The following is a 26,227-nucleotide window of genomic DNA, read 5'->3' on the forward strand; positions in this document are numbered from 1 at the left end:
GTCATTCCTGTGAGGAAAGATAAATTTGTTGGTAAAGGTTAAATTTTAAATGTGGGGCTGCAGTGGCTTAGTGGTTAAGACGCTGAACTGCAGACTGGAAGGTTGGCAGGTCAGCAGTTCGAGACCCGAGTGCTGCGTGACGGAGTGAGCTCCCATTTTCAGTCCCAGCTTCTGCCAACCTAGCAGTTCGAAAGCAAGAAATTGCAAGTAGATAAATAGGTACTGCCTTGGCAGGAAAGGTAACAGCGTTCCGTGCACCTCGGTGTTCAGTCATGCCGGCCATGTGACCACGAAAGCGTCTTCGGACAGCGCTGGCTCTTCAGCTTAGAAACGGGGATGAGGACCGCACCCTAGAGTCGGACACGACTGGTAGGGGGCACCTTTACCTTTACGAAGGTTAAATGTACAGAAATGAATCTGTAGCTGCAAAGAGGTTTTCCTTTGAAGTTCAGGTGAAAAATGCTCACATTGAAACAAAGCAAGCACTCGACATCACTAAGCAAACTCAAGAAATCAGCGTTTATGAATAGTCCACAGACATGCAAATTCCAAAAATAAATATTTGATACTTAGTGTGGGGAAAACTCAAGAAATCCTATTTGGTATTTAATGACTGTTTATTTAAGAAAGCAAAACTCAAAAGTTGCTTATTCTGGCTTCTTATATATCCTTAAGTACTGTTACCTCCTGATTTGTATCATTTGGCTACAGTAAAGAACTATATAGTGCAGTAGTCACATTCTGATCTGAATTTAGGGATTTTTGTTTGGGGTTTGGCAAAATGCCAAGCTTTGGGTAATTATACGTTAGGAATGTAGGGCTAAATACAAAAACTTGAATGGGATGAACTGTGGGGTAAGGGAATAGGGGATCCCACAAAATTGGATGGAGGCACCTTCCACTAGCAGAGCCCTTATGTCAATGGAAACCTGATCCTGAATACAACCCAAGAGGTTAAATACCCAAACCTGGTTTTGGAAAATTATATGGTGTTGCACAGATGGAATCCCCCTTTTTCTTGCACAACAATTCACTCCCAGAGTAGACTGAGCTGGGATAAGTAGATGAGTTGGTATAAAACCACTTTATGGCTAAGATCTCTTCACCACCACCACCACCACGTTCATGGTTCAGTCATTAACTTCCAATGGTTCACATGTCCACACTCCTGTCTCCGTGGCAGGGAGTTAGGTTGGCTCATCCCCTAGCCAGTCATAGAGCTAGCTAAACAATTACAAGAGAAAAATCCCAACAATTTTAAACAATTGCTCAGGAGTTGACCTGCCACTGATCTCTCATCCAGTTCACTTTCCTGTGTTACTAAAGTTTTGAGGGAAAAGAAATGGAGTTTGAACAAAGATGGCTACTGATAACCTAATTTTTCTGGGTTTTTTTCTTTTAGTATTTCAACCTGTCTAAAAATATTTTACAGCAGGGATCTCCAGGCCCATGAGCACATTTGGAAACCTGAGAAACTCTTGGGCAGCACAGAAACAGCTGCCATGGGGGCCTGCCTGGTCACAAAAGGCAATAACTTGCCCAAGAAATTTCACAGAAAGAAAACTGGTGATGATCAAAGAAACACCCAACCTACCATGCAAAAGAACAGGCAAAACTATACCACAGAGAAATAAGAGACTACCACCACACAGGCAAACAGCCCCTTCAATCTGAAAAGCCACAGGCAACACATACACAAACTCCAGGAAGATGCTATCAGTAGCTGCTCCCTGCAGTGTTTACCAAGCAGTGGCAGGGTCCTTTTTATTTCTTTAAAAAAGTTATATCTGAATGTTTTATGCTAGAATGCAGAGCACAGACCTCCAGCTGCCCTACCCTCTTCCTTTCCTAAGAATGCTGGAGAAGAGGAAGGCTAGTAAGAGGATAATGCTTTTCCTTCCAGCATGCCCATGCTAATATTTTTTTTAATGCAGGGGCAGGAGGCTCCACAGGCACTGAGGGAATTGTCCTGGGGCACTGTGACATCCACAGGCAGCTCAGTGGCAATCCCAGCTTTACAATGCTTTTTTCAAAGTGGGCACCAACCTTGAGCAGTCAGGCTGCCCCCTACTACCTATGCAGTGACTTAATTTGCAGAATCCTAATCATAATTACTTGTGAATCTCATTGGTTTCAATATATCTGATCCTGCACATATTAGCTAAAAATAAGTCCCATTTTACTATGTAGGATTTACTCCCAATCCACAGTGGATGCTAAACAAGCAAAAAAAGGGCTTTCTTCAGCTACGTGCATAGTAAAAGACAGAGGAAAGGAATGGTGGTTCAGCTATTAAATAAGGATTGCAAAATGATAACAGATGACAAGGAAAAGGCAGAAGTGCTCAATTCTTACTTTGGCTCAGTCTTCTCCCGAAAGAGGGACTATGAGCCCCTTGGTAAAGGCGAAGTACAGGCTGAAGGGGAAGGATTGCAGCTTGAGATTGATAGGCATATGGTCAAGGAACACCTAATTACTTTGAATGAGTTCAAATCTTCAGGGCCAGATGAACTGCATCCTAGATTAATAAAGGAACTGGCAGAAAAACTCTCAGAACCGCTGTCTATTATTTTTGAGAAATCACGGAGGATGGGTGAAGTGCCAGATCGTTGGAGGAGGGCTAATGTCATCCCTATCTGCAAAAAGGAGGAACCTGAGAACTACAGACCAGTCAGTCTGACATCAATCCCTGGGAAAATTCTGAAGCAGATGATAAAGCAATCCATCTGTAAGCAGCTTGAAAACAATGCAGTGATTACTCGAAGCCAACATGGATTTGTCAAGAACAAATCCTGCCAGACGAATCCGATCTCATTTTTTGATCAAGTAACCTCCCTTGTGGACTGTGGAAATGCTGTAGACAAAATATACCTCGACTTCAGCAAAGCTTTCAACAAAGTGCCCCATGATCTCCTGATGAGCAAACTAGCTCAAAGTGGGCTAGATGAAACAACGATCCGGTGGATCCACAGTTGGCTACAGAATCGGACTCAAAGAGTGCTTATCAATGGGATCTTCTCAAACTTGGGAGAGGTAACGAGCGGGGCACAGCACGGTTCAGTCCTGGGCCCAGCGCTCTTCAACATTGTTATTAGTGACTTGGATGAGGAGGTGCAGGGAATGCTGATCAAATTTGCGGATGACACAAAATTGGGCGGGATAGCTAATACCCTGGAAGACAAAAACAAAATTCAAAATGATCTTGATAGGCTGGAGCTCGGGGCAGAAAATAACAATGAAATTTAATAGGGATAAATGCCAAGTTCTGCACCTAGGAAAAAGAAACCAAATGCACAGTTACAAGATGGGGGATACTTGGCTCAACAATACAACAAGAGAGAAGGAACTTGGAATTGTTGTCGATCACAAGCTGAATATGAGCCAACAATGTGATGTGGCTGCAAAAAAGGCAAATGCTATTTTGGGATGCATTAATAGAAGCATAGCTTCCAAATCATGTGAAGTACTAGTTCCCCTCTACTCAGCACTGCTTAGGCCTCATCTGGAGTACTGTGTCCAGTTCTAGGCACCACACTTTAAGAAGGATGCAGACAAGCTGGAGAGGGTTCAGAGGAGGGCAATGAAGATGATCAGGAGACTGGAAACAAAGCCCTATGAGGAGAGACTGAAAGAACTGGGCATGTTTAGCCTTGAGAAGAGAAGACTGAGGGGAGATATGATAGCGCTCTTCAAGTACTTGAAAGGTTGTCACATAGAGGAAGGTCAGCATCTCTTCTCGATCATCCCGGAGTGCAGGACACGGAATAATGGGCTCAAGTTACAGGAAGCCAGATTCCAGCTGAACATCAGGAAAAACTTCCTGACTGTAAGAGCAATACGACAATGGAACCAATTACCAAGGGAGGTAGTGGGCTCTCCCACCCTGGAGGCATTCAAGATGAGGCTGGACAGCCATCTGTCAGGGATGCTCTCACCCGGATTCCTGCAATGAGCAGGGGGTTGGACTCGATGGTCTTGTAGGCCCCTTCCAACCCTACTATTCTATGATTCTATGATCAATGAGCTTTTTAGCCATGAATATCCACCAAAGGAAGATGTTGTTGTTATTCAGTCGTTAAGTTGTGTCCGACTCTTCGTGACCCCGTGGACCATAGCACGCCAGGCCTTTCTGTCCTCCGCTCTCTCCCGAAGCGTGCTCAAGTTCATATTCATTGCATCAGTGATGCTATCTAGCCATCTCATCCTCTGCTGTCCCCTTCTCCTTTTGCCTTCAATCTTTCCCAGCATCAGGGTCTTTTCCAGTGACTTTTCTCTTTGCATTAGGTGGCCAAAACATTTGAGCTTCAGCTTCAGTATCTGTCCTTCCAATGAGCACTCAGGGTTGATTTCCTTTAGGATTGACTGATTTGACCTCCTTGCAGTCCAGGGGACTTGTGAGAGTCTTCTCCAGCACCACAGTTCGAAAGCATCTATTCTTCGGCGCTCAGCCTTCCTTATAGTCCAGCTCTCACAGCCATACATTACTACTGGGAAAACCATAGCTTTGATTATATGAACCTTTGTCGGCAAGCTGATGTCTGTCAGGGTGGACACTTAGCCCATAGAATCCCAGAGTAGTTCTGATTCTGAGGAAGAGCAGTCGCTCCTGGGACGGGTGCGCGCTCCTCTTTCCCAGGGCCAACAGCTGACGGAGATTCCTCCCACCAGTATTCCTAGCTTAAATAGCAGTTCAGGGAGTGACAGAGCGCCGGAAGCAGACTTGATGGACGTGCGACGCCGAGAGCAGCGCCAACTGGAGGGCGCAGAAAGGAGGCGTAGAGCCCGGATGGTGCGGAAACAATGGCTGCGCCCAGAGGATCCAAGGGAAAAGGGGAGGGACTCTCCCTAGTCCTTAAGTTCAGGGGTCTGCCAGTAATTCCCTTTCAAATGGGGACCAACTGTTCCAACTTAGGTCATAGGTACTCTGCTGCTCAGATCTAGTTGCTAACGGTAGAGTTAAGTTGTAAAAGAAGAATAAAGCTTTGAAAGGAATCCCTTTGTCTGTGTCTGGACTTGGCTACTGGATTAGACTGAGGGAGACCTCCAAGGAGCCCTTGACAGCTTGGGTCCCGTTTGAAAGGGAATTACTGGCAGATCCCTGAACTTAAGGACTAGGGAGAGTCCCTCCCCTTTTCCCTTGGATCCTCTGGGCACAGCTGTTGTTTGCGCGCCAACCAGGCACTACGCCTCCTTTCTGTGCCCTCCAGTTGGCGCCGCTCTCTGCGTCAGCGTCGCGCGTCCATCAAGTCTGCTTCCCGCGCTCTGTCACTCCCTGGACTGCTATCTAAGCTAGGAATGTTGGTGGGAGGAATCTCCGTCAGCTCTTGGCCCTGGGAAAGAGGAGCGTGCACCCCTCCCAGGAGCGACTGCTCTTCCTTAGAATCAGAACTACTCTGGGATTCTATGGGCTCAGTGTCCACCCTGACAATGTCTCTGCTTCTTACTATGCTGTCTAGGTGTGCCATAGCTTTCCTCCCAAGGAGCATAACTCCTGCTTGTGAAAGAAAGCAATGTACAGCCCCCCAGCTGAAGATTATCTGCAGTAATCAAAACCGCTAGGACACCTAATTACTGCATCCCATAAGTATATTCATGAAACAAAGTCATGAGAATCTTGCATGAGGGTTGCCTCACAATTGTAGTGCTTCATTTGCCCCGTCCTTGGTAGGGTGGCCAACATTTTAAAACCCATTTGTGGTGGAATTAAATTGGTTTCAGCTATAGTATTTAATTTTAGTCTGATTTTAATAGCTTTTTAATTGACAGCTGTTTTATAACTGAATCCTGGGGCAACAGACCTGTTCCAAGCTAAACTGAAAAAGTAACAACCAAAGACAAGTTGACTCCAAAAAGAAACTGTACAAGTGTTACATTTCCTTAAGACAGCAGAGCATCCAAAGATATTTACAATACGTTCATAGGACAGTAGTATAATAAAGTATAGTACAGCCATTTGTACATATACGTAAAGATAATCTTCTGTCATAGCTGCTCATATTCAAAGAAGCATTCAAAGCATTCAAGTCATCTATGAAGTTTTGTGTAGTTTATTTGCCAGTCTAAACACATGCCAGCTACCATTTTCAAATACAACCAGAGCAGTTGTGTGAAGATGATTTCAAACTCTCCCATGTTCTTCACAGCCAAGATATGCAACTGCCAAAATCCTACAAGTTAATTGTTCAACTTCCTCCTTGTACATCCAGATGCTTGGCCATGTGGTCTTGCTTTGGAGCCTTGCTTCTCAGCCGCAGTCCTCTGCTCATTTAGTTCTCCTAATTTCTTAATCAGTAGTTCTATACGCATGTGCACTAGTACAAGGCTTTCTTTTAACTACAAAAATAATTAAACGGAGTATAAGTAAAATGAAGTGACACCAAACACCAATCAATCATTGGTTAAACAGTCCAATGCTTACTGGTAAAATGTCCAATAGTCTGTGCAGAACTTCCAAAAACAATTTATACTGGTGATGGGAAAAATATATAAACAATGCAGAAGTTAGGTGATTAATTATTCTTAAAAAAAAAAAATCCATGCTCCTGCTGTTTCTTTGCTTTAACTCTTCAACTCAGTGTTAACAGCATAGGAATCAAATAGGGCCAAAGAACACTTAAACTGAAGTAACGGTTCATGTCAACCTGGTTCTTGGGAGTAAGGAGAGCTTGGGGAAGTGACTTGGGCAGGTGAGCACTCCTTCATGACATCTCCCAGGATTTGATGGGCGTGAAGCAAGAATGCTGACAGATACCCCTCCCACCAGCAAGAGTAGTAGGAAATGATTTACAGCAGCCTTCTCCAACCTAGAGTCATCCAGACAATGATGTGGAGTGGAAAACTGTCCAGTGCTTTATTTTTCCATGGAAATTCTTCCATTTCATAAGTTAATTAGTAACAATGAATGGATGCAAATTGCAAATACAATTATTAGGTAAGCTTGGCAGTTTCAAAGTTGTAATTAATGTTTTCCAGGTGATTATCCCTAGCGAGTATGGGAGAAAATACATATGTCACTGAAATACATATATGCCCCGGTGTGAAATGGAACTAATAGTGACAGTGAAACTGAAGGTGCCCCAACAATCTCAGTGGAAGAGAGTTGAACTCTATTGAAATAGATGAGTAGTTGTCAGCATATCATGCACAGTTTTTTGGGGTGCTAAAATTAATTAGTACAGCCTTCCCCAACCTGGTGCCCTCCATATGTGTTGAGGAATGACTCCCAGCATCCCCAGCCAGCCATGCTGACTGAAGGATGCTGGGAGTTGTAATTCAAAATATCTAGAGGACACCAGATTGGGGAAGGCTTAATTAGTGTGTCACGTTATCAGTATTTGTTTATTTCCTACATTTAAACAATGTAGGAAGTACATGCTATCATGAGCTTCTTGTTGCAAAATTTCGGCTTAAATTGAAGAACATAGGGAAAACCACTAAACCATTCAGGTATGACCTAAATCATATCCCTTATGAATATACAGTGGAGGTGATGAACATATTTAAGGGATTAGACCTGATAGAGTGCCTGAAGAACTATAGACAGAGGTCCGTAACATTGTTCAGGAGGTAGCAACGAAATCCATCCCAAAGAAAAAGAAATGCAAGAAAGCAAAGTGGCTATCTGATGAGGCTTTACAAGTAGCTGAGGAAAGAAGGGAAGTGAAAAGCAAGGGAGAAAGGGGAAGATATACCCAACTGAATGCAGATTTCCAGAGAACAGCAAGGAGAGACAAGAAGGCCTTCTTAAATGAACAATGCAAAGAAATCGAAGAAAACAATAGAATGTGAAAGACTAGAAATCTCTTCAAGAAAATCGGAGATATCAAGGGAATGTTGTGTGCAAAGACAGGCATGATAAAGGACAAAGAAGGCAGGGACCTAACAGAAGCAGATGAGATTAAGAAGAGGTGGAAGGAATACACAGAACAACTATACAGGAAAGATCTGAATGTCTCTTATAGCCATGATAGTGCAGTCACTAAACTTCAGCCGGACATCCTCGAGAGTGAAGTCAAGTGGGCCTTAGGAAGCATTACTAACAACAAAGCTAGCAGAGATGACAGTATTCCAGCTGAGCTATTTAAGATCCTAAAAGATTATGCTGTTAAAGCGCTGCACTCAATATGCCAACAAATTTGGAACACTCAACAATGGCCACAAGACTGGAAAAGGTCAGTTTTCATTCCAATTCCAAAGAAGGGCAATGCCAAAGAGTGTTCAAACTACCGTACAATTGCGCTCATTTCACATGCCAGCAAGGTGATGCTCAAAATCCTATAAGCTAGGCTTCAGCAGTATGTGAACCGAGAACTAGCGGAAGTACAAGCGGGGTTTCGAAGAGGCAGAGGAACTAGAGATCAAATCGCCAACTTTCGCTGGGTCATGGAGAAAGCAAGAGAATTCCAGAAAAAGAATATTTCTGCTTCATTAGCTACACTAAAGCCTTTGATTGTGTGGATCACAACAAACTGTGGGAAATTCTTAAAGAGATGGGAGTACCAGACCACCTTACCTGACTCCTGAGAAACCTGTACCAGGGTCAAGAAGCGACAGTAAGAACCGGACATGGAACAACCGAGTGGTTCAAAATTGGGAAAGGAGTACGACAAGGCTGTATATTGTCACCCTACTTATTTAATTTATATGCAGAGTACATCATGAGAAACGCCGGGCTGGATGAATCACAGGTCGGAATTAAGATTGCCAGGAGAATTATCAACAACCTCAGATATGCAGACGATACCACCCTAATGGCAGAAAGCGAAGAGGATCTAAAGAGCCTCTTGTTGAGGGTGAAAGAGGAGAGTTTAAAAGCTGGTTTGAAACTCAACATTAAAAAAACTAAGATCATGGCATCTGGCCCCATCACTTCCTGGCATATAGAAGGGGAAGAAATGGAAGCAGTGACAGATTTTATTTTCTTGGGCTCCAAGATCACCGCAGACGTTGACTGTAGCCATGAAATTAAAAGATGCTTGCTCCTTGGGAGGAAAGCTATGGCACACCTAGACAGCATAGTAAGAAGTAGAGACATCACCTTGCCGACAAAGATTCGTATAATCAAAGCTATGGTTTTCCCAGTAGCAACGTATGGCTCTGAGAGCTAACTATAAGGAAGGCTGAGCGCCGAAGAATAGATGCTTTCGAACTGTGGTGCTGGAGAAGACTCTTACGAGTCCCCTGGACTGCAAGGAGGGCAAATCAGTCAATCCTAAAGGAAATCAACTCTGACTGCTCATTGGAAGGACAGATACTGAAGCTCAAATATTTTGGCTACCTAATGCGAAGAGAAAACTCCCTGGAAAAGACTCTGATGCTGGGAAAGATTGATGGCAAAAGGAGAAGGGGACAGCAGAGGATGAGATGGCTAGATAGCATAGTGATGCAATGAATATGAACTTGAGCACACTCTGGGAGAGAGAGGAGGACAGCAAGGCCTGGCGTTCTATGGTCTATGGATGGGGTCACGAAGAGTCAGACACAACTTAATGACTGAACAACAACAACATGCTATTGTTTTTAAAATTTTACAAGTATTCCAATAATAATATCTACCTAATATAACATTTAAGGGAGCAATCCAGGGCAGGGCAACTCCATGCACTCTTGAATGGAAGGGATTATCTAGCACCATTTCAATCGGGCCTCAGGCCTGGTTTTGGAATGGAAACTGCCTTGGTTGTCCTGTGGGATGACCTCTGCTGAGAGAGGGACATGGGGAGTGCGACCCTGTTGATTCTCCTGGACTTCTCAGCAGGTTTGGATACCATCGACCATGGCATCCTTCTGGATAGGTTGTCTGGGTTGGGAGTTGGAGGCACTGCAGTGGTTCCACTCCTACTTGGATGGCCGATTCCAGAAGGTGGTGCTGGGGGATTATTGCTCTGTGCCATGGCAATTATACCATGTGGTTCCACAGGGCTCTATTTTACCCCCTATGCTGTTTAAAATCTACATGAAACCACTGGGGGAGGTTATCCGGAAGTGTGGGCTGAGGTGCCATCAATATGTGGATGACAGCCAGCTCTACCTCTCTCTCTATTCAAACCCAGGTGAGGCGGCGGCTGTTCTGAATCAGTGCCTGGGCACGGTAATGGACCGGATGAGGGCCAATAAGCAAACTCAATCCAGATGAGATGGAGGTACTGTTCGTGGGTGATTCATCTGCCCAGCTAAGTGATGTTCAACCTGTTCTGGAGGGGTTTGCACTCCCCCTAAAGGGTCAGGTTTGTGGTTTGGGGGTAGTCTTGGACCCAGAACTGTCACTTGAGGCACAGGTGAACTCAGTGGTACTGAAAATGTTCTATCAGCTTAGGTTGGTATACCAACTATGCCCTTATCTGGACAGAGATAGACTAGCTACAGTTATCCATGCTCTGATAACTTCTCGTCTGGATTACTAATGTATAATGCGTTATACATGGGGCTGCCTTTGAAAATGGCTCAGAAACTTCAGCTAGTCCAAAATAGGGCAGCAAGATTGTTAACAGGGACTGGCCAATGAGACCACATTACACCAGTACTTTTCCAGCTGCACTGGCTGCCAGTCCATTTCTGGGCCCGATTCAAAGTGCTGATATTAACATTCAAAGCCATAAATTGCTTGGGGCCAGATTATCTGAAGGATTGCCACCTCCCATACATGCCTGCCCAGACCCTTATTCATCCTCAGCAGCCCTTCTTCATGAGCCCCTGCCAAAGGAAGTGAGGCAGGTGGCTACCAAGAAGAGGGCCGTTTCTGCTGTGGTACCTTGGGTGTGGAATTAGCTCTCTAGAGAGGTTCACCTGGCACCTACATTGTATTCCTTCCGGCACCAGGTGAAGGCCGTTTTATTCTTCGTGGCCTCTGTGCATCACGCATATGGGCTCTGGAGGGGTGTGGAGCCTTGATTCAGGAAACTTCTATAGCTGAGGAAATTTTGGCAGGAACCCCTCCCCCACCATCCCATTGCACACACTCCGGCGTGTTCCTGCTCAATCCCTCAGTTGTTCGTCGACCACCACTGTGGTAGTACTTGATTGTAGGGACTTCTCATTTTGGACTTACTGAGATTTCTCTCTTTCTCCCTTTTCCAGTTCTTCTGCCTTTTACAGTTTATTCGTTTTTACTTATACTTTATTTCAGTCTTTTGTGATCCTTTGATTGCGCAGCACCTTTGGGCGTATGGCCCTTAAGGCCTCTTTTTGGAAGTGCGTTCGTTTTGGGGGGAAAGCTTCCACCAACGGACAATCACTCCTTGTGCCTTCTCTGTCTGGGTGAAGGTCATATCATGGAGGCTTGTCATCACTGCATGTTGTTTAGCAAGCAAGCAAGGAAGAACCATGCTGACAGACTCAAGGCGATTCTTTGGGAGGAGGTGCTGAAGACGGCAGATGCCCCCCTCCCAATCTATGGCATCAGGGTCTGATCAACCAGCAACTACGCTTGAAGGCACTGGTAAGCATCCTCATAAAGAGGTGGTGCTCTCGCCTTCCCAGTCAGCTCCGGCTCTAGCCGTGGGTCATTCTGATCCTCCTACCTCCGGGCGCTCCTTGGCAGCTTTTCTTGCTAAGAAATTGTTGAAAAATGCAAGCGCTACTCATTCTTCTGAAGCACAGAAGAAAAAGAAAAAGGGGAAAGAGTAAAAAAAGATTGTCTCTCCGGTTAAAATGCCCATCTGGCTGCCGTCTCCTCCTCCAATGTTAGATTCTCCGATTCCAGTGGTTTCTGCTCCTTCAGTATTGACCTTGGTACTGCCGCCGATAGCATTATTTCGGAGGGGGAGATAAGAGACTTGACACCAATTCAGGATCAAGAGGATGTCGGGATGGCTCCAATGCATGCACATCATGGTGAATTATCCCCACAGTCAGTCTGCTCTACCTATTCTTGTAGGGGTGAAGAGGTACCGGTTTTTCGACAAATATCGTACAGGGAGAGGTCTCGTTCTCCCCATTCCGACTGGGAGCATGGATCAGACTGGTCTCTTCCTCCAGGTCGTCATCACAAGTGGGACGACTGGAATGATGATTGACCTCGCCCTTATCCTTCTGCACGTTATGCCTACCTGGGAGCTTATCAGCGCCATTGGGAAGTTTGTCCATCGGCTTATGTGTTATGTCCACAGGTTACAGAGACTTTTATGCCACCACTACCTCCCCCAGTGTTGCCGATGCCTGCTCCACAGTGTCCACTACCTCCTCTTCAGCAGCTGGTTCATGAGACTTCTGATAGGCAGAAAGTCAATGAATGTAGGGAGTCTTCTCCACTACCACAAGCTGAGTTGCCTAAGCCTGATGACCAAGATGCTCAGAGAGGCTCTTCCTGCTCCCATAGGGAGGATTACCAATCCGATTCAGCCTCTGTTTCATCCATTGCGCTATCACTTTTGTCACCTGAGGGTGCGGTAGGCTCTCAGAACCCATCCCCACCTTTGGAGGGTATGGGTAATTTTTCTGTACAGGTTTCTAGGATGGCCCAGTCACTTGGTCTCAATACTCAACAACCTGTGGAGAGAGTTAAGGTTCCAGTATTCAGTGTTTTCCATACCAACTCTAGCACTCCAGTCGCCATTCCATTTCTTCCCACTTTGTTGCAAATAGTACAGCTTTCCTGGAAAGCACTGTCTTCCATGAATCTGAACTCTAAAAGGCTAGAGACCATGTGTAGGATCCAGGAGAAAGATGTGAGGCTTTTGTTCACCCATCCTCCGCCCAATTCAGTTATTGTTGAGTCACCACAAGGCAGGTCTCATTGAGTTAATTCCTTTCTGGTGGACAAAGAAGGCAGGAAACTGGATTTGATGGGCAGGCATATCTACTCCTCTGCTTCCCTTGGATTACGGGTTACAAATTTTTAAGCAACTATGGCTCAGTACCAACTCTTTTTATGGGAGAAGATTGGCTCCCTGTGTGACTACCTTCCTGATGATCAGCGTGAACTGGCACAGGGTTTCAGTCTGAGCCCATGAAGGTAGCGAGGCAACAAATTAACACTGCCAGGCACCAAGCCAATTGCGATGTCAGAGCAATGATGGGGGCTATTGCACTCCACAGACATGCCTGGTTGAGGTTGGCGGGTCTTACACAGGAAACACATTCTTGAATTGAGGATCTTCTGTTCGACGGTGAAGATGTATTTAATTCAAAGACTGACGAGGCCATGGATGCTATTCAGAAGGCCAAAGCTACGGCAAGGAAGATGGGTCTGTCTCAGGTTCAACCACCTTTTAGACAATGCTGTTGGTACAGTCAGTCGATTTTCCCCAAGTCTTGACCTCATCTGGATCAACCAGTGTGACAACAACAAGTTTTCCAACAGAAGCGCCAATTTGCTTTGGCGTCACGTTTCCAGTCTTCTCATAGGAGATCGGAGTATGCAAAGGAACAACATCTTTGACTGTCCTCTTCTGCTGCGCCTCCTCCTGGACCACTCTCCTCTCTTTGGCTCCTGTCTCGCAGCCTTTTTTCCTGCATGGCAGAGAATACTGATGGATTCTTGGGTTCTCGCTATTATACGTCGAGTTTACAGAATCAAGTTCTATGTTCTTCCTCCTTTCTTGGGCATCACAACCGTGCCTTCATCTTCAGTGCTTCTAGAGGAAATAGACAAGCTTCTTTCAAAAGGTGCAATCAAACTGGTCCCTCCATTGGAGATACATGAGGGTTGCTATTCTTGTTATTTAGTGGTGCCTAAAAAGGATGGTGGGCTTCACCTGATTCTGGATCTCAGAGGGGTCAATGTGTTCATTCCATCCAGAAAGTTCAGAATGACTACACTGACTTTGATCCTACCCTTGCGACAGAGAGGAGTTTGGTTCGCAACCATAGATCTGAAGGATGAGTATTTCCATAATGTAATAGAAGAGTTCAGCCAGCATTTTCTCCGGTTTACAGTTGATGGTCTTACCAGTTCAGGGTGCTGCCTTTCAGGCTTATTACAGCTCCATGGGTTTTCATAAAATGCATAGCCATGGTGTGCGTCCATCTCAGACTTCAGAGGGTCCAGATCTATCCCTACACCGATGATTGGCTTCTAGTTGCTCAGTCGAAACACTGCTTGCAGAAGGTCGTTCAGCTTACATTGAATTTGCTGAAAGACCTTGGCTTATGCATGAACATGGAGAAGTCAGCCTTGGTGCCGTCCCAAGTTGCCCAGTTTATTGGGGCCTCAATAGATTCTCTGGAAGGGCAGGCATTCCTTCCTCGAGATTGGATACTACTACTAGTAAAGCTTGCAATGGACCTTCAGGCTTGCCATACCACATGGGCCTACACAATACAGAAACTGCTTGGGCTGGTGGTGGCTTCAGCAGTGGTGGTCCCATATGCCTGCCTTTTCATGAGGATGTTACAGAACTGGTTCATCAGGGCATTCGACCCAGGGCAGGATGCACTGAGAGTCAGGTTACAGCTCCCTTCCGTTTGCCTTTCCAGCTTCCCACTCCAACATTAACAGTCACAACGAATGCCACAATGCTAAGTTGGGGTGCTCACTGTGGGCACGTCAAGGTGCAGGGCCGATGGTTGAAGACAGAGGCGAGCAGTCACATCAATGGCCTGGAGCTTCTTGCTGTCGACAAGGCCTTGAAGGCTTTCAAGATGGTGCTCCATGGTCGTCACATCCAGATCTCTTCCAAAAACACGATGGTTGTGTTTCACCTCAACAAACAAGGAGGGACTCACTTAGTAGCATTGATTTGGCTTAAGATACAGACCTTTGAGTGGTGTATCGCCTGGGCCATTGACTTTACTGCAATACATATTGCGGGTGCGGACAACACCTTGGCGGATCATGTGAGTCGCTCCTTCCCAGTCTCCCATGAATGGGAGCTCAATACGAGTGTCCACAACTGTTTGTTTCAGCAATGGGGTCAACCCTCTGTGGACTTGTTCACATCTGAGAAGAACGCGGTGTGCTGCAGTTTCTGCAGTTGAGCGGGCAGAGGCGTGCGGTCTCTTGGAGACACGTTTGCCCAGGACTGGAGCGGATGCTTCCTCTATATGTTTCCATCATTCCCTCTTCTCACCTGTGGAGAAGGACGGGGAGGATCCTGATGGTGCCGTAGTGGCCCAGGCAACCCTAGTTTGCCGAACTGCTGCGTCGGTCCAGGGGAGATTATCTTCGGCTCCCGTCAACACCAGCCCTCTTCTCCAGGTGCAAAGTGAGGCATTCAGACTTACTTATCTTGCATCTCACAGCATGGGGGATCCACCAGTGGATCGAATAAACTTACCTGCTCCGCTTCAGGCTGTTCTTGAGGCAGCTAGGAAACTGTTCTTGAGGCAGCTAGGCTCTGAGAAAGTCTTATGCAAATAAGCGGGCACGTTTTTCACTTTTTGCTAGAGACAGTGACTTCGACCCTGTCCACTGTACTATACCGGACATTCTGAAATTTTTACTGTCACTTCATGAGCTTAAAGATTCTTCTTTTAGAAAGTTTACTTAGCAGCCATTTCAGCCTCCTGTCATGGTGATGATGGATCCTCAGTTTTCTCACATCCTCTGTTCCATCAGTTTTTGAGGGAAGTTAAAAATTTTGGTCCCCCAGTGAAACCTACGGAGCCTGCATGGAACATGTCTGTAGTACTGCATGCGCTTACCAAAAAAACCTTTCTAGCCGCTTGCTACAGCAGATCTTTGTCTTCTCGGCCACTAAAAACACCACTTTCAGGACATTACCTCAGCCCGACACTCTGGAGAGTTATGTGCTCTCTGAGTCAATGCTCCATACTTATGCTTTCATAGGGACAAAGTGGTACTTTGTCCTAACATTGCCTTTTTGCCTAAAGTTGTTCCATGTTTTCATTTGGGTCAGGATATAGTTCTTCCTGCCTTTTTTGCCTCGCCCTCATCAGCAATTGAAAAGATGCTGCACACCTAAGATGTTCACAGGGCCTTGGATTTCTATAAAGCTAGAACGGAGTTGTTTCGTCGATCCCAGCCTTAGTTTGCCCGTTATGGGGATCTAAGAAAGGACTTCCCATCTGTTCCCAGTGTCTGGTGTCTTGGGTAGTCCAAGCTATTAAACTGTCTTATGAACTGGAGTGCTTGGACTTGCCTGGTCCAGTGACAGCGCATTTGACTAGAGCAGTAGTGACCCCAGTGGCATTTGAGAGAGGGGTGTCGATACCAGAAGTCTGATGGGCTGCAACCTGGTCTACCCGTTCCACTTTTGTCAAGCATTATCATCTTGACGTTCAAGCTCGTAGGGACTGCTCTATGAGGTTCTTAGATGACAACACCGACCCAGCTCCCATACGTGTGATGCACACAGACCATGAAGAAGAAAGTCAGATTGCTTACCTGTAACTGGAGTTCTTCGAGTGGTCATCTGTGCATTCACGAACTCATCCACCATCCCCACTTTGGTGTCAATGTCATCCTTGGTGTTGGTACTGAGGTCCCCGAGTCTGTAAGGAGGCCACAATTGGCAGTCTCCTTGGAACTGGGGGATTGAGCAGGAACCCACTGGAGTGTGTGCAATGGGATGGTGCGGGGAGGGGTTCCCGCCAAAATTTCCTCAGCTATAGAAGTTTCCTGAATCGAGGCTCCACGCGGGCACAGAGCCCATATGTGTGAATGCACAGATAACTGTGGACTCAAGATAACTCGAAGAACTCCCGTTACAGGTAAGCAACCAGACTTTCTCCCAGTATTTTAGCATTTTACCTTCCTAGACTTTTAGTTTTGGTATTTTAAATCTGTATTTTAAATCTCTGATTTGCTGCTAGGTTTTATTCTGGATTATACTGTTACATTGTGGTTTTAAGCTTTCATATTTTATATTGCTTTATGCTGCAGTTTGTTTTTAATTTTTGTGAACAGCCCAGACAGCTTCGGCTATTGGGCGGTTTAGAAATGAAATAAATCCTATGGCCACTAGACAGCGGCTAGATGGCCATAGGATTTTCAGTTTTCTGTGAACCAAGCTTGGAGACAACACTCTGAGGTCAGTTTCCCGAAAAACACCTCCCTGCCCCTTCCCCTGCGGCGCTCTTTGTCTCTGGCTCCATGCTTGTAACAGCAGTGAGGAGCAGGGGAAAGGGAGCATTCCTGGGTGCGGGGAGGGCAGAAATGCCGTTACGATGCTTCCTATGCATCATCTGCGCCCCCCCCCCCCCCAGCTCTGAGGCACCCCGGCTAGACAGCTGAAATCAGCTGTCTAGCCACAAATGCAGGGTGGCTGGAGCATGGAGTAGAAGACCCCCTCCGTGCTCCACCTGCCTTGCATTGGATAGTCAGTCGCCTCTGAGTTTGGAGGCGGCAGACTATCCCCATAGGATTGTGCCCTAAATCACATTAAGGGTGCAATCCTATCGGGATAGGCAGCTGCCTCCAAACTTGGAGGCGACCACCTATCCAATGCAGGGCAGGAGCAGTGCGGGGGGAAGCATTCAGCCCCCCGGCATTCATGGCTAGACAGCCAATTTTGGCTGTCTAGCTGCAGGAAATCAGAGCGGGGGGGTGGCGCAGACGCCGGACAACACATAAGAAGCGTGAGAACTGCACTTCTGCCCCGCCCAAGGAATGCCCCATTTTCACCACTCCGCGCTCCTCTTACGAGCGTGGAGCCAATCCACACTGCCTATAAGGCAGCGGGGGGGGGGGGGGGTCAGTTCTCAGGGAATCGACCTTTCCTATGGCCGTCTAGCCGCTGACTAGCAGCCATAGGATTGTGCCCTAAGTGTGCTTTAATTTTCCCCCTCAGATATTTCAGGACAAATGCCTGTGGTGTACTGGGACGAAGTATTAACATGGGGTACTTTCTAAAGCTTTGTTTATTTTACTTGTATTTAGTAAACATATTAAATGAAATCACTTTCTAGTAATTTTCCAATGCAAACTGAAAATTCTCAAGTGCAAATTAGCATAATTTACACTGGAAAATTTTTCCAGTTCACATTTTTCCAGAAAACCCACATTACTGCCTCCAGATGTTTTAGACTATAACTCCCATCAGCATTGCCAATAGTAAGGAATGCTGGGAGTTGCACTCCAAAGTATCTGGAGGGCACCATGTTGAGGAAGGCCAGTTTACACTGTTAATGATCCCTGGCCCATGGCTACTGGCTTTCCATAAACAACTTATTATAGCATGCCGATATGGACCCACTCACCCCTCCACTTTTAACCTACAGACGCGGATCTAGGATTAAAGCCAGTACTGTCAGCTGAGCAGTACTTTCAAATCTTGATCATACTTGGTAAGATTTAAACAGTTTTACTTGCTTTACAGCCAGGTGGGCAGAAGGTAGATCTCCAGAAGTTTTGGACTTCATCTTCCAGAAGCCCCTGCCAGTATGGCTAACAGTCAGGAATGATGGGAGTGGAAGTCCAAAATATCTGGAGATCTACGAACTGCTAACCCCTGCTTTAGAGAGATGCTGCTGCCACACAGGGCCTGTTCCAACATTAGCCAAGGAGTGTGGAACCCATTGTAGCACAACTCTTTCTCATGCTATTTGGGTAATGTCAGAAGTCTTCAAACACATGCAATCTTTCCACACTTAGTAGTGTCCCATCTGCAACTGTGATAACATTGATTTGGGAAGGAGCCATGTCACGGACTATTCCCATATACCACAATATTTCTGGTATTACCCAAGTAGCAAGAGCCTTGTTACCATAAGGTTCCATTTTGCTCAGATTAGGGTTGAAACAAGCCCATGGTTTAAAGATCTTTGGCTATAAGTACTGAATACCACATTTTCCTTCATATTTTATTGCTAGTCTCATAAATTGTCAATAATACTTTTTAAAAAACAGTTGTCCTATAATAAACACAGACCTGGATCCAGACTTACATAAGTGGAGCCTCTGACCCCTCCCTCCCTCCCACTGCAGCCCCTCATAGCTCATCTGGTGACATTCAGAAGGGGTCTCTGACCCTCAGGAGTGGCTTTTCAGAGGGTGAACTACATGGAGCTAAATTCTACCACAGCTTTTGACAAAGATACATACATACTTGTTTATATAAACTTTTACCTTTGAAGTCTAAACGTTTTCTGGATATTAACCAGCAGCACAATCCTATGGGTCTACTCAGAGGTAACCCCAAGTGAGTTCAATAGGACTTATTCCCAGTAGTAGGGACAGGATTACAATTTCTATCACATTACACAACCCACCTTGTGTTTGAAATAACAAATGGCATCATTTAGCATATCTGAAGAGGGTGTGGAAGCTGACTTTGTATGTTAAATTGCCGTGCTGGTAGGGGATGTTGGGAGTTGTAGTCCAACACACCGTTTCATACACTTTAAGTGCTACCTTTGCCTGAGAACCCTCAAAATAGCTTGCACCCTACATAAAAAATAAGAGACAGCCACATTTCCTGCATCCCATCAATGTCACAAAGACTGGTTAAGGGCTTCATCCACACAAACAGGTCTAGTTCAACAGGTAGAGTAGCCAAAGAGAATCAAATTTTGTCCTTTCAAAGCCTAAGACATCTTCCACAGGGTTCAGGGTCAGGGTTCACATAGGAGGCAAGGCACTTAACATGTTTTGTATTGTACATATTTGAATATGGTTTAGTTATATTGCCATCTGTTCAGTTTCCCTGTGAGAAGACAAGACATATATACGTTAATAAAAAATGAACATAGAAGTTTACTTTTTGTACATGTTCCTTTAGGCTCACTGGAGGACAGGTCATCTTTGAGGCTTCAATTGTGGTTTTAGTTTTTAACAAGTAACTGAAAAATAAGTTCAAAAAATACATTTTGAATATCAGCTCATCAGTCATTATATGAATGTATGAAGAGAGAGTAATGTAAACACATTAATTTATATTGGCTGGTATCCAATTAACCCCTCCTGCCAACAGAACTGCTTTCATCAGCAGAACTGGAAGGAGGGCAATACCCCTCCCCCTGCTGCCCTCCCCCCCACACCCTCAAAATCTGCTCCAAAGGGTTAGGGGTGTTTTGTCTGACCACACATATTTATTTATTATTTATTTATTACATTTATATTCCACCTTTTTTCCTCCTAAGGAGCCCAAGGTGGCATACATAATCCTCCTTCTCTCCGTTTTATCCTCACAGCAACAACCCTGTGAGGTAGGTTGGGCTGAGAGTCTGTGAATGGCTCAAAGTCACCCAGTGAGCTTTCATGGCCGGGTGGGGACCAGAACCCAGATCTCCTCGCTCCCAGTCCAACACTCAAACCACTCCATCAGTTATCTCCTGTCTCACTTGAGACAGAAGACAACTGCAAGCTTTAAACAGGACCTTTACTTAATATTAACACACATCTTGTCACAACTAAAACAGGTAAAATAAAGTGGGCAAATTGATACCAAAACCAGCACCCCAACTCCCTTCATGCATTAACCATTGAGTGGCTTTTCAGCTAGCTATTTTGTCCTCCATACAGTGGGTTTAAACTAATGGCTGTTGTGTATTCCAGCACTGTGGCCATATGGAGCAACTTTGGGGGGCACAAGAGCAGAAGAGGAGGGGAAATCCTATTGTGCGAGTCAAAGTTCACTTATGCAACCATTGTTACATAATATTTCTGAACATTGACTATTGTAATATTTCTGAATATTGTGTTCAGCTTCCTGAACCTTTTTTGTCTACTTCACCAAGAGGACTCTCTAAATATTCAGAACAGATTGTGATTATCAATATTCTTCGCAAGTAGAAGTATTTTGCTAACATTCTAATTTTACTACTTAGGTTCCAATTATGTCACAACTAATGTTCTGAAATTAACAGACTACCACAATATCATAGTACAGCAGATTTCAGATTTAAATGACAATGTATTTTGAAAGCTCTGTCTAATTACTCATTATGTAACTTTTCTTTTCAACAAAAGAAATTCTCACCTTTCATATCCTTCCCTCAGGTAGGCTACATGTTTGTGGCCACACATCTCTTCTGCATCCGAACCAATTTTAGGCTGATTCACACATGCATGTTCAATACCCGCTGCCTCATCACTCAAAAATACCTGACTCAAAACTTATAAACCACTTCCACTGAAGAGCATCATCTTTAAGATGATGTCAGGTAAGATGAAAGCTCTGCTTTTGATCTAGATCTGTTATGGTTGTTTCACGCATGCAAGTCATCACACAATGTTGCAGACATTGCATGGTCATTGTCCAGTGTAATGACTAAAATGCTGGGCTTAAGACACCGGAGACCTGGATTCAAATTCCTGTTCAGCCATGAAGTTTACTTCATGACTTTGGACCTGCACTCTCTCAGACTGTGACCTAAATTGCTGGATTACTGGGATGAAGCTATGCCACGTATCCCACTCTGAGCTCCTTGGAGAAAGGGTGGGATAAAACTAATCTATCAGCCCTTCGTTAAATGAACTCACCTCTAATTTCAAGCAAAAAAAGGTGTTCAATCACACATTCCAGAGATGTACTAACTAAAACTAATTTAATAAATCTCCTAAACTTGTATTACCCTTGGAGACTTAGTGACAGATCAGCACTCAACTGCATGATGTTGCTATTGGTACAGAAATTTTCTCTCAGAAAGGATGTCCACCTCTAGCCAGATGTGTTGGTTTAACTACCACAACAGAGTGCATACATAGGACACTATCAGCCAGAACAATCAGGACTGTTGTCTTTCTGAAAAGGTTCTTTTAATCTTACATATTCCCTTTTATGGAAGACTTCATATATAAATATGTGTAGGATGCTTTTTATGAGTCGACTTGTTACGCTTCATATGACTGGAGCGTACCCTCAAGAGTTAAACATCTGAACAATTCTGTACATATCTGAAAGACACTAACCACATGATGTTGTCCTTAAAGAGACAGAAGAGGCCTCGCAGGTAAGCCAGAGGTTTGGAGCAATAGAGTCTGAAGCCAATAGCTGCTTCACAGGACCGACACTTCAACATGTTGTAGGTGCTGGAAGAAAATATCAGAATGTGAAGCCAGTTAAAAGTTTCAAATCATGTCCCATAATCTGTTTTATGACCATATTTCATAAAACACAGAAAGAGAAAGATACATTTATTTAGCGTGTTTTATTTTCAAAAAGCATAATCAAAGCAGAATTTATTGCATTAGGCACCTTCTTTAAGTCATGTGCAGTTTTTAAAACAGGTTGCATAGGGTTCCAAAATCTTCTAACTTAAGTTTAAGTTAAGACAAGCATAAGTGGTAACTTTAAAAAAAAACAACCTACCATCCAATGAGTTCTCCCTCAACACAGACCATCAACTTATCTTCCACAACAACATCATTTGTGACCTCTAAAAAGAGAAGAATTTTTGAAAATTACATGATGCTAAGCAGTCACCAACATATTTGAATCAAAAGCATTTTTTTAATTTATTCCTTCATCTCTTTTCTGGTATCTTTTAGAGCCCTGTAAAGTTCTTCTTTTTGTTGTTTCATACAACCCAAATATTTCCAGGCTTCATTGTTGCAAGAGGCATCTATTGTTAGAACCCCTGCAACATTCACTTTAATATATATTATTGCAGACATTTCATAATGAGTATCTAATGGCGCAATCCTATTGATTGTGCCCTTGATGGTCAGAAGCCCCCAAACTCAGATGCTTCCAATAATCTAATGAAAGGTGGGAGGAGCGGTGGAGGACATCTTCGCCTCCCCATCCTCCCACCCTGCATTTTTCTCTAGACAGGCTTTTTGCCTGTCTACCAACATTTCAGAAGGGGAGGGAACAAGGCTGGCAGAGGCTCAGGATAGTTCATATCCTGGCCTCCCCAGTCTCCTCCCCTCCCACTGAAATGCCCCATTTCCCCCCCCTCCAAGGTCAATTTTCCAATCTCAGAGGTCAGCCAGCACAGTTCTTTCCACATCGGCTACAAGGGGGGCAGATCTCTGACTCCCCCTTCTGAGGTCAGAGTGCTGTCTTGACTTTGCTGGCGGTGTAGCAGCCATATCGGGGGTCAGACTAAGTAGCCTCATGCAGTCTCATGCTTCATGTTCTTGCTGAGCTCTTGCTCTCTGAAATATATGTTTGTAAGCTGACAAGATGCAGGAATGTCTTATCTAGTTAGCAAGGCTAAGGTCAGAATAGTGGATATCATGTTCTTGCATATTATGTTCTTTGTTTATCATGCCCTATAACCCAGTTCCTGGGATACAAACAATGGTGCTAGAAGAAGAAATGTTGAGGACTGCAACCCCACATGGGAGGGAGAGGAGGAGCAATTTCCTATGTGTCACAATATCTATAAAAACAATGTGCTGATGTAAATCGGGGCTTCTGGCTCTTTGGAAATGATTCCAGCCTTAAGCCCGCGCGTTAAATAAAGAAACTCTTTTTCCTTCACTCCGTGGTCTCTCTGACTCTGAGTTCTGCAACAGCGGGGGGGGGGGGGGAGAATCCCCACTATTCTATGGTCCCTCAGACAATGTCTAGGGGCCATAGGATTGCTCCCCAAATTATTAAAACATTTTGTATAAACTAGGATCCAAATTAAAATGGCACACTTCCAAATTGTACTAAAAACGACACTGTCTCACTAAAAACTGCATTAGTGGCCTTTCATAATGATAAAAAGGTTAATCTGTATTGTGGACTCAATTATTTTTGCTACTCTGTTCATTTTAATTTATTTAAAAATCATCAAATGTTAATCTCCAGGTCACAGTGTAGCTCTCAAACAAATTGACATATTCTTGTCCGGTGTAGTATAGTGGATAGAGGGTTAAACTAGGAATCTGTACATATTGCTGCTCAGTCACTGAGTTTTATCTAATGTCAGGCTAACTTGTCCCATTCATTTCAATAGGTCTACTCTAAGATCTGGTTCACACAACACAAGCCAAAATACAGGTTGTTGAATCGTGTGGGAGTTTGGGTTGTCATTAAATTGTGGGGTTATGTTGTATAAACCCAGCTGGGCAAACAAACCATGGTTTGTTAATCACAAACAACCCACGAAGAGAACCTATGGTTTGTTGTTGGGTTGTTAACTGGTTCGTAGTTAACAACCGTGGTTTGTTAGAGCAGCTTGGTTCACACAACACAACCCAGGATTCAATGACAAACCACAATTCAACCCACATTCAACCCATACTCTGGTTTGTTGTGTTATGTGCAGCCAGCCTAAGTATGACTGATATTGGATACAACCCACCAGGTGACCAGGGACCAGTCTCTCAGCCTAGACTGGTCCCAGGTCACAGAACTGTTGTGGTGATACGGTGTGGCAGGGGTCTTATATGCTGCCCTAAGCTTCTTGTAGGAAGGGCAAGATTAAAGTATAATAATAGACATATTGTGTCTAAATAGGTTTGCCTTAGGGCATAATCCTATGTATGTTTAGAAAGAAAAAAGTCCTACAACTTCCAGCATTCCCCTGGGAGTTATAGGATTTTTTCTGTCTAAACATACATAGGACTGTGCCCTTAGAGTCCCTTTTATTCAACAAAGAATGCCAGTATTTGAATTATGACTGAATCCAAGGTACACAAATATTGCAGTATAATAGATACATACGCAAAAGGCTATGCTCTTTGTGGTTTAACACAAACATTCACCCTAGGGTAACACTTATCTTTGTCCCCCATTGGTAGCAAGTTATAAGCTAGGAGCAGTATAAAACCTCGGCGGCCAAAAATAAAATTCCAGATATAACTACTGGTGTGATGGATCCTAACTATCTGACCAGTTCCAGCCAAAAGCAGGAGTGGTTGCATCATAACCATCCCCTGGGCTAAAAGTGGTCAAGTGATCCTGCAAGTATTTCAGAATGCACTGTTTGGCATAGATCCTCTTAATACCTATCTTCAACAGAGCAATTTGGGCATACTAACTTACACTGCATCCTGGGAGGCTTAGCAAGCTAAGAAAAGAGGGCAGCGAGATCATTCATGGCATGATTTGTATGTGTGTGAATAATACACCATCACAGAGAGAACTTCCATATCACCTCACATCATGCAACGCTTTCCAATGGAGTCGGTTCATACATTGCCAGTCATCAAGTGATACGCATGCACGCGTGTAGTGGGTCTACGGAAAAAGTGACTAACAGCCTTTCCATGCTAATCAAGTCAACGGTTTGGATCTTTTAAAACTTTCTAAATAAGCCATTATGTTTTTAATCGCTCACTTTATTTTACCAAAACAATTTGAAAAAATGACTGCGGGCCGCTCCCCACTACCCTTATACAAGCGTAACGAGTTCAAGAATAACCCGTGTATGTGGTCACCTGTGACTAGTATCTGTTTTACTAGGTCCTTTGAACACCAGCCGGGCTTGTGAAGAGTTCGGTGTAACTCGGAAGTTCACGCTCAATTGAAAGCCCCCCCCCCCCCCGGTGTGGCGACCAAACCATCCCGCGGTCAAGACTCTGACTAACTCACTGAAACAAACGAGAAGGCGGAGCTTCTCCTCCTGAGCGCACAGATGGAGCGAGTCTCCCAGGACCGCCCGGCACCGCCGACACTGATAGAGAGCACAGTCCTCCAGCCTGAGCCCCCGAGCGCCAGGGACGCACTCTCCGGGCTTCTCCAGCGCCTTTGCGCTTTGCTGCGCGCTGCGGCAGTTCGCGGTCCTGGGTGCCACCCGCTCCACCATAATTGCACCGCCTACTTGGGGCTCCTGAAAAAGAAGCCGTAGTTGCCGCCGGACCGCCATTTTGCTTTCCGCCAAACATTCAAACCTAATTCCCGCCTCCTGTGGCGCCTATTGGAGCACTCCTTCATTCTCGCCGTCAGACAGGCTAGCCTGTTGATTGGACAGCACTCCCGTCTCTCGTTGCATGTTGCCCAATCACTTTACGAGGCTCTAATTCAAAGGCGCCTCGTAATATGATTATTTTATTTTCCCTGAGGTCTAAGGGGAACCAAAGATACACTTCCTCCTTTTAAAAAATAAACAAACACTTTCATCCGGGGATCCTATTGGCCGTGGGCCTCCTTCGAGCACCACCCTCTTCGGGATGGTCTCGGCCAATGGAGCACCGCGAATGGCGATTTCGAAGGTCGGGGGTGGGTAGAAGAGGGAGCGCGCCGCGAGGGTAGATTTGAAGTGCGGCGGTTGAGCTGAGGAGGTTGCGAGCCTTTTCCTCGTCTGTTCGAAGCGGGTGTCGGGGCTTTTATCCCCAGCCATGGAAGTGCCCTCGCCGCAGCAGTTGGAGACGCTGAAGTATAGCGACCTGCAGCGCCTGGCCAAGACTGCGGGGCTGAAGGCCAACCTCAAGGTGCGGGCGAGAGGTGGAGGGAACGTCTGTCCGGGTTGGACCGACAGAGAAGGGGCTTGGGGACGGACAGGATGC

General features: G+C 45.1%; 2 protein-coding genes across 8 annotated transcripts in view; one reads left to right on the forward strand and one right to left on the reverse strand.

Moving 5' to 3' along the window:
* Positions 1-270: 270 nt before the first annotated feature.
* OIP5 (Opa interacting protein 5) lies at positions 271-25,606 on the reverse strand. Of its 3 annotated transcripts, XM_084845957.1 has the most exons (6): positions 25,314-25,597; positions 22,152-22,218; positions 21,752-21,871; positions 19,599-19,680; positions 5,352-6,333; positions 868-4,586 (listed from the first exon to the last, which is right to left on the reverse strand). In XM_084845957.1, the coding sequence occupies exons 1-5, from the start codon at positions 25,585-25,587 to the stop codon at positions 6,175-6,177; spliced, it is 702 nt and encodes a 233-aa protein (XP_084702083.1). In that variant the 5' UTR covers positions 25,588-25,597; the 3' UTR covers positions 868-4,586; positions 5,352-6,174. The 3 variants fall into 3 exon arrangements, with proteins under 3 accessions (XP_084702100.1, XP_084702083.1, XP_084702091.1); XM_084845974.1 differs by lacking the exons at positions 868-4,586; positions 5,352-6,333 and adding an exon at positions 271-386 and having other exon boundaries at positions 25,314-25,606; XM_084845965.1 differs by lacking the exon at positions 868-4,586 and having other exon boundaries at positions 5,729-6,466; positions 25,314-25,606.
* Positions 20,944-26,227, forward strand: part of NUSAP1 (nucleolar and spindle associated protein 1) — a 34,895-nt gene continuing 29,611 nt past the window's right edge. For 4 of the 5 annotated variants that reach the window (XM_084845882.1, XM_084845892.1, XM_084845901.1 and 1 more), the window contains exon 1: positions 25,978-26,152. In XM_084845882.1, coding sequence (XP_084702008.1) covers positions 26,060-26,152 — 93 coding nt within the window. In that variant the 5' untranslated portion in view covers positions 25,978-26,059. Of the gene's footprint in view, positions 21,004-25,977; positions 26,153-26,227 lie in introns of those variants that run through there. The other variant, XM_084845910.1, reaches the window with a different exon arrangement.

Source organism: Heloderma suspectum, chromosome 1, assembly GCF_057233095.1.
Source record: "Heloderma suspectum isolate Gila_16-S chromosome 1, 16-S_ref, whole genome shotgun sequence".
NCBI classification, from domain to species: domain Eukaryota; kingdom Metazoa; phylum Chordata; class Lepidosauria; order Squamata; family Helodermatidae; genus Heloderma; species Heloderma suspectum.

What these genes read in the sequence shown, in the direction of transcription:
- OIP5 (XM_084845957.1), bottom strand. Translation starts at nt 25,587, where the DNA reads ATGGCGGTCCGGCGGCAACTACGGCTTCTTTTTCAGGAGCCCCAAGTA. An exon ending in CCGCCTTCTCGTTTGTTTCA is followed by an intron (nt 22,219 to 25,313) that starts GTGAGTTAGTCA and finishes TTCTCTTTTTAG; the next exon opens with AGGTCACAAATGATGTTGTT. An exon ending in TAAAGGAACATGTACAAAAA is followed by an intron (nt 6,334 to 19,598) that starts GTAAACTTCTAT and finishes TTATTTTTGTAG; the next exon opens with TTAAAAGAAAGCCTTGTACT.